General features: G+C 38.4%; 2 protein-coding genes across 2 annotated transcripts; one reads left to right on the forward strand and one right to left on the reverse strand.

The window, feature by feature from the left end:
• Nucleotides 1-200: 200 nt before the first annotated feature.
• Nucleotides 201-9,175, reverse strand: LOC104745005 (clathrin heavy chain 2). The gene is made up of 30 exons (XM_087487997.1): nucleotides 8,884-9,175; nucleotides 8,274-8,478; nucleotides 7,879-7,967; nucleotides 7,701-7,779; nucleotides 7,495-7,622; nucleotides 7,297-7,395; nucleotides 7,106-7,214; nucleotides 6,921-7,000; nucleotides 6,611-6,838; nucleotides 6,456-6,521; nucleotides 6,213-6,329; nucleotides 5,912-6,109; nucleotides 5,710-5,826; nucleotides 5,554-5,613; nucleotides 5,274-5,360; nucleotides 5,085-5,168; nucleotides 4,863-4,997; nucleotides 4,712-4,774; nucleotides 4,528-4,632; nucleotides 4,338-4,450; nucleotides 3,991-4,243; nucleotides 3,771-3,907; nucleotides 3,409-3,687; nucleotides 2,322-3,324; nucleotides 1,737-2,222; nucleotides 1,487-1,657; nucleotides 1,198-1,383; nucleotides 958-1,080; nucleotides 735-845; nucleotides 201-642 (listed from the first exon to the last, which is right to left on the reverse strand). The coding sequence occupies exons 1-30, from the start codon at nucleotides 8,926-8,928 to the stop codon at nucleotides 487-489; spliced, it is 5,112 nt and encodes a 1,703-aa protein (XP_087344123.1). The 5' UTR covers nucleotides 8,929-9,175; the 3' UTR covers nucleotides 201-486.
• Nucleotides 9,176-9,396: 221 nt separating this feature from the next.
• Nucleotides 9,397-13,041, forward strand: LOC104745006 (glycosyltransferase-like KOBITO 1). The gene is made up of 11 exons (XM_010466160.3): nucleotides 9,397-10,149; nucleotides 10,292-10,441; nucleotides 10,554-10,606; nucleotides 10,769-10,877; nucleotides 10,965-11,099; nucleotides 11,213-11,257; nucleotides 11,376-11,563; nucleotides 11,777-11,918; nucleotides 12,026-12,072; nucleotides 12,250-12,337; nucleotides 12,444-13,041. Exons 1-11 carry the CDS (start codon nucleotides 9,754-9,756, stop codon nucleotides 12,699-12,701), a joined length of 1,611 nt encoding a protein of 536 aa, XP_010464462.1. The 5' UTR covers nucleotides 9,397-9,753; the 3' UTR covers nucleotides 12,702-13,041.
• Nucleotides 13,042-13,149: the final 108 nt, after the last annotated feature.

The raw sequence follows: 13,149 nt of genomic DNA on the forward strand, positions 1-13,149 counted from the left end.
ATTTATCAACGTGATTGTGAATAGGGCAAAAGTTGTAATACTTGAGCAATGAAAAAATGATACAGAAATTTATCACTTACTCATTATTATTATTATTATTTTTTTTTGCATAGACGCATTATCACAATGAAAATGTACTAACAAGTCCATTCAATTGTCTCATATTAACTACCAACAACAAAGGTGCAACTCTAAATCGGTTTAAGGAATCGAAAATCAAATGAAAAGAAATGCAGAAAGAACGTACAACTACAAACTCATACGAGTCACTCTCCTCCCAAGATAAATGGCTTTCAACAACAACAAAAAATGACTCATCTAACCACCACAAAATATTACAACGAAATTAGGTTATTATCCACATTATTCCCAGACAAAATTCTGGTCAGATATTGTCTAAGACGAACACCTCCCTAGCAAATTGGGCCGACTATGCGTTTCTGATAACTCTCTCCAAATGCGGATATTAAAACATAAGTTTGTGTCTTAGTAGCCTCCCATCGGTGGCATTCCATATGCTGGCATGGGCGGCATTCCTGGCATACCGCCCATTGTTGGTGGAGGACCATACCCACCACCACCTCCCATTCCTGGCATCGGTGGTGCAGGTAAAGCAAGTGGCAATAGCTGGGCGTACATGTTCTGTTTAACAAAAAAAACCAAAACTCTTTTAAACTGTAATCTTCAGAGAGAACGATTCTGAGTGATACCGAGTGTAGCTGTGTGGTTATTACCTGTTGGGACATGACCTCCTTCTCTTCCTGCTCTTTGGCCTTCACTTCTTTTTGTGCCTCTATCTTGTCCTTTATTAGCTCATCCACTTTGCCAGAGTATTCTCGGATAAACTACAAAGAAAAAAGGACCGGATCAAAAAAATTCATCACAGTGTTCAAATAATGGTTCCATCTCATCGAATAGAGAATCAAAAGAGTGTATTTGAGGGTCAGCATAGATCACCTGGAGGAGATACGGGAAGACAAAGTCCATCATATTGTTGATCCAGGCAAGTTCTAGAGCCACATCTGGTCGGATTAAGTCATAACATACAAAGAGACATGTGGCAAAGCATTCCTTTTTGCCCTGTATAATCAAGCATATTATAAGACAAGGGATATTATTTACCAATTATCTTTCTAATCTGCTAAGCAAAATGAATGGCTAGCCGTAGCATCTCGAAATGCCTAACCATCATCATACCTGTTCAATGAAATACACCAGTAGTTGTTCTGCAAGTTCATGTTCGCCGGATTGTGAAGCAGTTTCCATACAGTCTTTGTACATGTTGTCTTTCTTTGATAAAGCAATTGATTGCTTCCATCTACCCGCTTTCTTGTAGATATATGCAGCCACACGTCTCATTTCAACAAGCTCGTGCTTCTCGATCTGTTCGCATCATTCACAGGAAGATTATATTATCGCACAGGCCATCGCTAATTATATTTATAAAGACAGAAGATATTAAAGGTGTAGCAGGTTTAAACTCTACCTTCTGAGCAAGGCCAATCTGGTCAAAGCTGTCATGTAAATCAATAGACTCGCGCAACCTATCATAGTCTTCTTCTTCCACGTATATCTCATTCAGAGCCTCATTAACAGCAGAGACATTGTTGCTCTGAACTGCAATCATGTATGGCTTGATAAGTTTTAAGTGACCAGCCTGCGATAAGAAGAAACTGACTGTTAAGTAATGCTCAGTTGTTTTTAGAGAAAAAAAGAGTTATCGGTCAGCTTCTAACCTTCCGCATTATATCAACAACACGAGTGTGGTCTAACCGTAACGCAAGCACGTTGAGAAGATCGTTGATTATATCAGGATGCTCTTGCAAGTAGAAGTGCACAGCCTTGTAGTACAATTCAACATTTGCTACCTTGGCAACAATGTCTTTAAATTGCATGTGCTCCCACGCTTCAGGAGAATGGTTCATAACAGTTGTCGCAGCATTATCAAACTCATCATATTGAATATACAGATAGGTAAGTTCCTGCCAGTGCTGTTGTTCATCACAGGCCCGTATAAGCTTGGGAATATTGAGGCGAGTTGAAAATAACTTGATGTGTTCCATAAGTTTTTCATAACGATATCTAGCATAGAGTACACCCAACTCAGTAAAGATACCCATGTGGGCACGTTCCAGCCCAAGTCCACTCTCCATAAGTGAGATTAATTCATTGAAGCACCCTCTGTTCTGGTAGTACTCGCTGACTTCCTCCAAGTCATCCACCTATTAAGTACCAAAAGATTAACCGAGTTATAAATGAGATTCATTGGGCTATACTATCATAAGATGGAACTTTTGTATCAACTAAGATCAGGTATTCACCTGAATGATAATGTTAAGACCACAGATTTGGGCCAACCGGAACTCTTCTGCATCAACGCAAGCAAAGCATACTTCCTTCCATGTCTTTGCGCTGTTTGCTTTCCTTGCAGCATCAACAGCACCTTGGAACTGTTGCAACTTCACAAGTGTGACGGCTAATTTACCCCAGTTTGATATGAACGCATAGATTATTTTTGCAGCCTCATAGAGAGTTTCGTCATACAGGCGATCACCAACACTTTGTAGATTAGCAACGTTTGGCATCAGAATGAATTCTTCAATCTCACCTAACCTATCGATCTTTGCATATGCATAGATGAGCTCACTGTCAACCTTGGGTTCCTTCACCTTCTGTCTAACCATCAGAAGGTATTTGACCAAGTCATCATAGACATCAGTATCTTCAGAGACACGAATGACCTCCAAGAAATGAGTGGCATCATCAGCGCGGATAAATGACTCAATTGCATCACTGACAAGTCCTTCCCTGAGTTGTGCCTTAGCTACTTGGCTCCAAACAGAATCTTCTTCAACCCGGAAAGCAAACTCAACTGCACGCTCAATGCTTCTGACGTTATCCAGCAATACATTGACAGCCTGAACATTTAAGTTAAACTTCTTGAAGATAGCAAATGCTTCCTCATACAATTGGGCTTCAACTGCAACTTCTCCAACAGCAGGTCCATCAAAGTTGTCCAGCCTGTTAATGTAATCCATAACTCTAGATGGATCTGCCTTAATAGCAGTCAATATAAGCAGATTTTGCAGATTAAAATTCCCACTGAAGGCAGAATTTTGAAGAACTATCTTTTCAAGAAGCTCAATAAGCTCGTGTGGCAGATCAGCAGTCATGAATGCTTTAACAGCTGCAGAAACTTGCTCCGGGCTCTTGCTTTCAGGTAAAGCAGTAGACACAACTTGGTCAATAAGTTGTCGTCTATACTCATTGCTTTCCTCGAGAACCTTATCCCAGAGATCACCATCCATCCTCTCCACTACATACCTACAATGTAAACTCGAGTATTAACAATCTACAGAGTCACCAGTATTTGAAAAGTAAGAATTTTCATATATAATGATAAAATACCTGGCTTGTAACTTGAACAAAGAGTTTTTGTTAGTAACATTGATGAGTTCCTCATCACATTGTCCTCTTCTGTATGCCACAACCGCCAGCGTAGGATCACGTTTCTCACAGTATTTACCCACAACCTTAGAGTCGTAGTAAGGGTTGGTGGTCAGGAAATGCTCTGGGTTGTTGTTACTGTCGATGATAATTTTACCCAAGGCATTATGGACATGCACGTCTTGGCTTCCCTCACTAACTAGATGCTCCAAGAATTGAGTGAGGAGACGAAGTCGATTTCTGAAAAAGCAGAAACATATTAGTGTTTCCTAAACAAACAGACATAATTATGAACTGAAACCAGAATGACCAAAAGGATTCACCTCTTCTCGCATTCCTCCACAAGTGGTTCAACAGGAAGCAACGAACGAACAGAAAGAATAAGGCCTTTGATAAAATCTTCAGGGCATTCATCATCAAGCAACTGTCCCACAACTAAAGGAGCATTCGCAGGGTTCACCTTTACAAGGAATCAAACGTATAAATATTTTATTAAAAAACTGCGGTCCAACGCATTAAAAATAGTTCCAAGAAACCTTATACCTTTTGTACGTAACCTTCAATGTAACGAAGCATGTTGTTTGTGTAGAGGTAATGAGTAAGATCAGGCACAAAGCCGAAACGGTCGCAGACATTTATCAAAGGTCGTGCATCAGGCAGCTTAGCTTCCATCAAAAAGTTTTTCGTCTTTTCAGCATCATAGAAGTTAGATTCTCTAGTTACACGCTCAACCTCCTTTATTTGACCAGTCTTGGCAGCAGCTTCAATGTACTTGAAGTGAATCTCCGGATCCTCACTAAACACAGAAAGAAAACATTGTCAACACGAGCATATAGATAAAAGAATCACGCATGTTTACAGGAACGAAACAAGATTTTATGTAAAATCACCTCATACTCAAATATGAACCTAGGAAAAAGTATAGCCCTTCGTATGACTTGAACTGCTCAAAGAGCTTAATACATGCATCAACACCTAGTTGCTCACAGTACTCCTTGCAAGCCTGCAATTGCATGGACTCATTAGTGTCACAAAAAAAAAAAAAGATTCATCATATCATACAAATCATACACCACTTACCTGAACGATTATCTGCAGATTGCCTCTAAGGTTGACCAGCAACAGATCCTTCATGCACTCCATAGCCCATTCGCTAGAAAGAGTGCCAAAAAACTCAACAAGAGCCTGCATATTAAGCAGAGTGTTATGCAGCAACTTTACCATCTAGGAGTTTAGCAACCAAAATATATTTCAGAGGCACTACCTGTGGCTCGATAGCATGTGTGTTCACAATTACACGTTTTATATCAGGTAACTCTGAGTAATGCTGCAAAAATCATAAGGAAAAGAAGTTAGAAGATGAAAAGATTATACATATATTTGGCCAGGAAAAAAGGCAAAAAACGAATACCAACCTTCAAGGATTGGATATAAAGTCCAGCCTTTTCACAAAGTTGAGCAACACGAGGCCGGTCATAGTGGCTGAACATTCCATTTGCTAATATCGCATCAGCCACATTAGGAAAGGTTACCAAATTGATCTCCAGAACCTGTGTTGACAAATGGTTAAAATAGTCTGAGGAAAGAGGGTGAATCAAGAAAGAACGGATAGATACAAGGTGGCAACAATTTTCAACCTTAGTTTGTAGAAACGCATGCTCAGGTAAATTTGGCTTCAGCACATCCAGAAGGAAAGCAGTTGCTTCTCGGATCAGATTTCTCTGTACATGCACAAATAGATATATTAGCACCCATTTGCATCTACTGTATATAGGAGCATAACAAGTAATATTGGTGCATACAAAATTTTATACTTATTCACCTACCTGAAGAAAAAGATCAGTGATGGTGTTGTAGTCAACTGGACAACCTCCTTCCATTTGAGACATCATTAATGCAAAATTTACTGCTCCCTGCAAATACCAATTAAAAGACTATTGATATTAATACGGGGAAACCTTTTTCATTCTATATACCGTCAGGTCAAAATTATTTAACATGTTAACTGATTCATGAATCTTCATGTGCTTATACAACAAATATCCAGTAAACTACGACCTTCCTTTCATAGTTTAATATGTAGCAAGAACCAAGGGCCACACTAACCTGAGGATCTGTACGGAGTATGGTTTGCAGAAGAAACATGTAATCAGGTGTGTACCCAACCTGAAGTCACAATATGAAACAATGGTACTTCATGAGCACAATGAACTTTAGGCTAACCATAGCAGCAGAGGCTAAACTACAGATCTTGTTGCTTACCTGCTTTGAGTAAATCAGTATTTTGTCAAACTCCCTTCTTTCTGCAAAAGCAGCTACAACTTTTGGAGTCGCCCGAGCTTTGATGTATATTTTCAAAGCAAGATCATTATCCACAGTCTGGAATAAGAAGGTTTATCGTTACAACATACTATAGGAGATATATAACACAAGTTAAAGAAAAGATTTTCCATTTCAAAATTACCTTGACAAGGTCTCCAAGTTCTTCACTGCATTCTAGCTTATCCTCTGCCAACCAGTTTTCCAGGAGGTTCTTCTTGTTTTGGTTCACAACAAGCCGAGATAGTTCCAGTGACTCATATGAATTGAGCTTCCCTCTAGTCAAAAGAGTCCCAAAATACTGTAACAGTGGAGGAGTTTGTCCAGCTTGTACAGGAACACTCTGCAAAATTATTAGTGCAACGTTGTAATTTCAAGTTAATGTTACCTACATTTAATAATAATAAACATGTTCACACATAGGTGCTTAGATATGGAATTGATACCTGAAATTTGGCCACTGTATCAGGTGTCCTTAGAATTCCTTGAGGAGATTCAGCAGCAAGCTCAGCAGCCTCCTTGTACTTTGTTTGAGCGAACAACTCTTGGAACCGCTGGACAACCTACAACATCCGAACTGGATATGAGAAATTTCACATTACCAAATGACATTCTTTTTCTACAGGCTGCCCTTTTTCCAGTATATTTACTTCACCAAGACAACAGATCCATGATAAAAATACGCATACCAGATTTTCTGCACCTGGGAGGTTTCCTCTTTTAGCAAGATTGACAGCAAGTTCCAAATTGTTCAACTGCGAAACAAAAGCATAGATTTATTAGCATGGCATGATGATATGGGTAGCTTGTAACGGGAAAAAAAAAGCATAAAAGATTAACATACTTGGCCACTAATAAAAGGTATAATGGTAGCCTCGTTTACTGTTGCCAAAAGAACTTGTCCTCGCCTATTAATGGCATAGAAACCCCCAACTGAGGAAGCTTCGGAAGTCAAGAAAATTGGGTCGGGACTAATCCTATTTCTGTAGATAGCAGAAGCAGTCTCTAGATCGTATACAAACAACAGGCCAAGCTTGGTGATAACATATATTAAGTTAAATTTGTGAGAGACCTGTCAGGAAAAGGAAAAATTAGTGCCAAGAAATTTTCACTAACAACTTACGAATATAACTAATAATCAAGCAACAACAAACCTGCATGGCAACAGGAAAATCATCAGCAAAATCAGGGGGGAAAAAGAGATCTGCTTGCTTCTTTGTAAATGATGGTTTTCCTGGTAAAAAAATCGCCAACCTTTAAAGATCAGATGATAGCCAAATAAAAATGTTACCAAATACACTAAATAACTGGGAAATATAGTTGTGTAGAGGAAGCTAACCGGGTTGGGCACCAAGTTCAATGACATGCAACTTTGATGTTATCTGCCCAGCATTAAAACTCTTGCTTGCAAAGGATATAAGAATAGAAGGATTCTCATTCCCAGGGACCTAATATTAATAATGTTGCAAGTCAAACTACAGTTCAAGATTAGACCATAGAACGAATTCGCCAAAAAAAACAAGTAGTTACCTTAAACTGCGCAAATGACGCAGCATGTGCCTCAAGGGCCTGGCTCCGCTGTTGATCCACGGAGAAAAGCTGCATATTTCCTTTTACTAATTGTTGTCTCTACAAAATAATAATGAAGACAAGATCAGTCAGGAATTTGCAACATGTCTGTAGTTTTGATGTCTTTATTTAACCTAATATATGGCACAGTAAACCTACCTCAGGAGAGCCAGGAGCAATTCCAATTAAAACCAACCACTTCTCATTAGGAGAGCACTTATAGTTTATAATTTGATTGTTGGCCAAATTTGCCGTTCTATCAAACATCTTAACTGGCTCAGTATCACCTAGAAAACATCGAAACAAAATTAGTAACACAAACACATGATATGAAAAATTTAATAGTATGCTGAAAGATATACAACCTTCAATTGACCAATGATACACGGAAGTCTGTGTGACCAGCCCCAACATCTTTGGTGTAATCCATTTCCAAAAGACAACCTGTAAACACATGAAAGATAAATATTCCAAAAAAAATGAGGGTACATGAAGTGCAACAGCAAAGATAATGGGTTACAATATCTTTGCATCAACACTCACCTGCTCAGGCATCTGATGCGATTTCAACTTTGCTTTTGCTTCGATGTTAAATATCTGTAGATGATCCTGAGTAGTTCCTGGAACTTGGGCTGTAGAAAAATTAAACAGAAAAGTGAACAACTAAGTAAGGAAGAAAAAAGTAATATCCAATATACGGAAACATCAAACAAACAAGATTTCTATTCTAATCATCTGGTTTTAAGATACGATCCAATATGAAGGCATGAATACAAAGTTGAGAGCAAGGAAAATTAACAGATAACCGAAATAGATAGCAATATGTCACCAACTAGACGAAGAAGCAATGTTGGCTCTAAGTGGCAAACTCCTATGGGTGTCATGACCGATAATCACAGCACAGCGATTTTTTCAATAGAAGGAAACAATTAAAATACCTTTTAAAGCAAGGATCCTCGAGTTTGGATTCATAAGAGCAGAATCTGCAGTAATAGGCCTTCTTAAAGGCTGCATCGGCATATTCATATCTATGATTACAACACTGTTTTGTGGTGCCGTCTCTCGTACACAGATATACTTGTCGGACTCCATAGTAACATTAGTAAACGTAATGAATTGCTGATTGATCCCAACGCTCGGAAGCTGCAAATCAAAAAAATCAAAAACGAAGCGTTATGTCACATTGTTCCATATACATAGTAACGAGATCCGAGTATATAAGTACATTGTACACTACAAAACAACATAAAAATCCGGGATCGTAACACAGATCTGAACATATTTAGAGAAATTGAATCAGAAACATGCATTCCCCGAACAAGCGATCCGTTTAAAAAAACAAAATAGAGAGCAAAAACAACGATCCATCAGAATTCAGAACAATAAGAAGCTGGAATCAATAAAACAACAGTTTCAGCATAGATTAAATTATCAGAAACGAGAGAGTTAAGCTACGGAAACATCTAAATCGATCAATACAACGCTCGATCCAATGAGATACACATATATTTATCGAAAGAGAAGAGTGATAAAGGAAAGAGAACTCACCGTCAGGACCTCCTTCATCGTGATTGGGGCGTTGGCCGCAGCCATGTTTGACCACTGATCGCGGTAAGAGAAAATCCGAGGTTAGAAACAGATCCACAGCCGAGAAGGAAGCGCCAACGGCGACGAGAAGAGAGAGGGAGAGACCGGAGAAGAAAAAGAAATCGCTCGCTGCCAGTCAGATCTGAAGGCAAGTGAACGAGAAAGGTGATGATGGTAGAAGGAGAAACGGGGAGAGAAAAAAAATGGGCTAGTAATAAAAACAAATATATAGGTGTAGTAAGACTTACATTGTAAGAAATAACGAGAAACGATCCGATCTTATATGAACAGGCCCAGCCCAAATTGTTCCTTAATGGGCTTCACGCGTCTAGGTTTTTAAAATCCACGATACTAATAATAATAATACAAACCATAAATATGTTTATTATTGTCTACAAATTATTAGAAAAGACGAATTTTAATTAAGGAAGTGCATAATAAGCTCAAAATGTGATGAAACGTGTAAAATGTTTTATGGTGTTTCTCTTAATTGTTAAGGGACCAACCTAAAACAAACAAAAAAGTTTTGTTTCAGAAAAAAAAATTAATAAAATAAAATAAGCAAGAATAGAAGAAGATCTCCCAATTTTTATTATTTTATTATTTAATACTATAATAAAGGAGATTATTTGATTTGATGATATTATATACAGTAATAGGGTTCAAATTCAATTTTATCGATTAGATCTCAGAATCAGTGACAACTAAATCAAAGAACAAAAAAAAACAAAAAACAAAAAAAGGAAGAAGAAGAAGAAAGATCTAAGAATTGAGTCGTCTTCTTCCTCATAAACATTTTTTTTTTTTCTGTTTGAAATTGGAGGAGCTACTATGAAATCGAGTCACCATCATAGAGCTCCACTGATTTCATCTTCTTCATCATCATCATCTTCTTCTTCTTCATCAAACCACTCTTTCGTCTCTAGGCTCCTTCTTCTTCTTACATTACTTCCAGTTTCTCTTGCTTGTCTCGCTTTTATCCTCCAATGGCGAGGCGGTGGTTTAGCCGATCCTGCATCTGCTTCTGTTCGTTCCTCTACCTCGGTTCCTGGCGGTTCCGATCTCAATCACGAGGTCTTTCCCGGCATGGAGACTGTTTCATCTGTCTCCCCTAAGGCTCACCATTCTTCTTCCTCCGACTGCTCTAATCTAGCTCGCAGCTCTTCTCCTTCTTTCCCTTACTATGGTGATTGGAAGTTTGGTGTTGATACTAACTTAAAGCCTAAGGTTATCTCAAATCCCACTGCTTTAGAGTTTTTTTGGATCGATCTGGATTCTAAAGTTTAAGTTTTTTGATCAGATCTGTATTTGTAAATACTTTACCTTTTTGTTCCCAATGTATATGATTCTGACATTGCTATTGTTACAGATATGTATTACGACTAGTACATCAGCTGGATTGGATCAGATTCTACCATGGATGTTCTACCATAAGGTTCTTGGCGTCTCCACGTTTTTTCTTTTCGTAGAAGGGAAAGCTGCTACTCCGAGTATTTCAAAAGTTTTGGAGTCTATTCCCGTGAGTTGAGCTACTTATCTTCGGTTGCGTTACTTATTTTTAGCTGTTTAGCTCCTAGCACGTTAGTCCTGTAGGCATAAGTGGACTAAATGTAGTCCGATGTCTCTTTCAGGGGGTTAAGGTAATATACAGGACGAAAGAGCTTGAGGAGAAGCAGGCAAAGAGGTTAGTAGACTATGTCATTGCATATTTGTTGCATATCATGAGCTCTGGGAGGCTCTAAGTACATGTTTTGTCTTTGTATGTTCTGGGACTTATAGCATTATATTGTGATTTCTGCTACTGATCATTTCACTGTCATCCTTTATTTTTGCTTTGCTTCGTTAGCCGGATTTGGAATGAGACGTGGCTGTCGTCTTTCTTTTATAAGCCCTGCAATTATGAGTTATTTGTCAAACAATCTCTCAACATGGAAATGGCTATTGTCATGGCAAGGGTAAGCAATTTTATTCGTCGTATTTAGTTGATTTTTGTTCATGTCTCATGTAATGTTCAATGTCTAATTGTTCTAACTACATATCAGGATGCGAGCATGGATTGGATACTTCATCTTGACACAGATGAGCTAATATACCCAGCAGGTGCTCGTGAGTACTCATTGAGACGGTTGCTGCTTGATGTTCCTCCAAATGTGGATATGGTTATATTTCCAAATTATGTGAGTTTGACATCTGATTCTTACATTGCATATTATCAGCTAGTGTTGTGAGTGTAGAGTTCCTTATATGACCTGGCCTGGCTCTGCATTATTGTTTTGGATTTTGTCTTTAGGAAAGCAGCGTAGAACGAGATGATATCAAGGATCCTTTCACAGAGGTATAACTCAGTTTTTTACTCATTTTACCTGCGAGAGTTGATTAAACTGGAGTATTGTAGTGTCAACAGTTTTTTGTTTTGTTTGTTATGTTTTCTGAGATATTTTTGGTGCAAGCAGGTGTCAATGTTCAAGAAGAATTACGATCATCTTCCTAAAGATACATATTTCGGAATGTACAAAGAAGCAACACGAAATAACCCAAACTACTTTTTGACTTATGGTAATGGCAAATCAGTTGCTCGGGTTCAAGATCACCTCCGTCCAAATGGAGCACACAGATGGCATAATTACATGAAAACTCCCAAGTATGTATATTATAGATTAAAACATAAGTAAATTTTCTGTTGGTTGAGGAATATGATAAGACTTTCTTGTTAGTCTACTGTCTACTATAGAAACATGCAACTAGCTTAAGGGAGTTAGCAGTGGAGTGTAGTTACGGTTAATAGCTTAGTTAATTTTCCTGTCTGTGAAGCCAAATCGTTTTCTGTATATTTTAACCGGATAATTTTTGTTAGTGAGATCAAATTGGAGGAGGCTGCTGTCCTACACTACACGTATGCAAAATTTTCGGACTTAACATCCAGGCGTGATCGATGTGGCTGCAAGCCTACAAAAGAAGATGTGAAAAGATGCTTTATGTTGGACTTTGATAGATCTGTGAGCATCTTTTCTTAAAATCTCTAAAACTCCTTAGTCATTTCAGATCTCTATATTTCAGCTCCTTTTACTATTTAATGATGCCGTCTGGATGCTGAACATTGTAGGCATTTATAATTGCGTCGACAGCAACTGAAGAAGAAATGTTAAGCTGGTAAGAACCTCACCTGCAGACTTGCATTCTTTCTTGGGTACTTGTGCGATGGAAAACTTTTAACATTCTTTAACAAGTTGGAAATGTTTTGACTTTTGAGGCAATATCTGGTCTTGATAGTTTTGCACTCTTTACAAAATATCTGGTCTTGATACAAAAGTAATGTATCCTGTTTAGGTACCGTGAACACGTTGTATGGGGAGACAAAGAGGTGAAGACAAAACTTCTTAGGAAGGGTATTCTGACTCGCATTTATTCACCAATGGTAAGACCCAGCAATTCTTCATACAATGTTCCAAACACAAGTGTCTTGAGTTCTAGGTTCTAGCAAGTCAATTGTAAAACTTTATTACGTTGGTGGTAAACTGCAGGTTGTTATACAAGCATTAAAAGAATCTGGTGTCTTCAGCTCGGTCGTCTCATCAGTTTCTACAAATCTCTCAAAGAAAAAGTTCTTATCATCAATGCACAAAAGCAACTCATCCAGGTCTACTGCATCTGAGTCCCTTCCAGCAAAGGAAAACAAGTCTGAAGGCATCTCTGCAAGGCACCTTCTTGGGGCTGAATCAGCAGTCCCTCCTCAATCGCCACCTGGGATGGAACACGCTAAATTTTTCACAGAGGAATAGCAGGTTTTAGTACCGAGCTGATGTATTCGCTTTTACTGATATCGATACTGGGTGCAATATGAGTGCTGTGTAGCTTTAGGAAGCCAAGTGAAGGGATTGGGACAAAGAAGAGTCAAGAAAGCGGGTTTGTGTGATTCTTACGATCATCTTGAGAGACATAGGGTTCTCTTATCTCATTTTACTCTCCTGCAACTTATGATAGATAAGTTTGCAGAATATTTCTCTTGCCATTGTTATTTCTATGTAAGTTTATTACCATGTACAGAACTTCAAAGCGCCAGGCTTATTATACTCATCTTTTTCTACTTACATTATATAACAACGCGAGTGTTATGGGCAAGCTTAATACCAAACATCTATTTTTTTTGTCAAGTTTAATCAAAATCAATGAAACTAGGCCGAACCGATAAAGACCCAATACACACATCTTATCATGAGGATGACACAA

This window comes from Camelina sativa, chromosome 15, assembly GCF_030686135.1.
Source record: "Camelina sativa cultivar CO46 ecotype springtype chromosome 15, ASM3068613v1".
NCBI classification, from domain to species: Eukaryota; Viridiplantae; Streptophyta; class Magnoliopsida; order Brassicales; family Brassicaceae; genus Camelina; species Camelina sativa.

Excerpts from the sequence above, each read along its gene's own strand:
- LOC104745006 (XM_010466160.3), top strand. The coding sequence starts at position 9,754 with ATGAAATCGAGTCACCATCATAGAGCTCCACTGATTTCATCTTCTTCA. Across the intron at positions 10,442-10,553 it reads AAGTTTTGGAGTCTATTCCC|GGGGTTAAGGTAATATACAG; the intron begins GTGAGTTGAGCT and ends TGTCTCTTTCAG. Across the intron at positions 12,338-12,443 it reads CTCGCATTTATTCACCAATG|GTTGTTATACAAGCATTAAA; the intron begins GTAAGACCCAGC and ends GGTAAACTGCAG.
- LOC104745005 (XM_087487997.1), bottom strand. The coding sequence starts at position 8,928 with ATGGCTGCGGCCAACGCCCCAATCACGATGAAGGAGGTCCTGACG. Across the intron at positions 6,110-6,212 it reads ATACAGTGGCCAAATTTCAG|AGTGTTCCTGTACAAGCTGG; the intron begins GTATCAATTCCA and ends ATAATTTTGCAG. Across the intron at positions 643-734 it reads AGGAGGTCATGTCCCAACAG|AACATGTACGCCCAGCTATT; the intron begins GTAATAACCACA and ends TTTGTTAAACAG.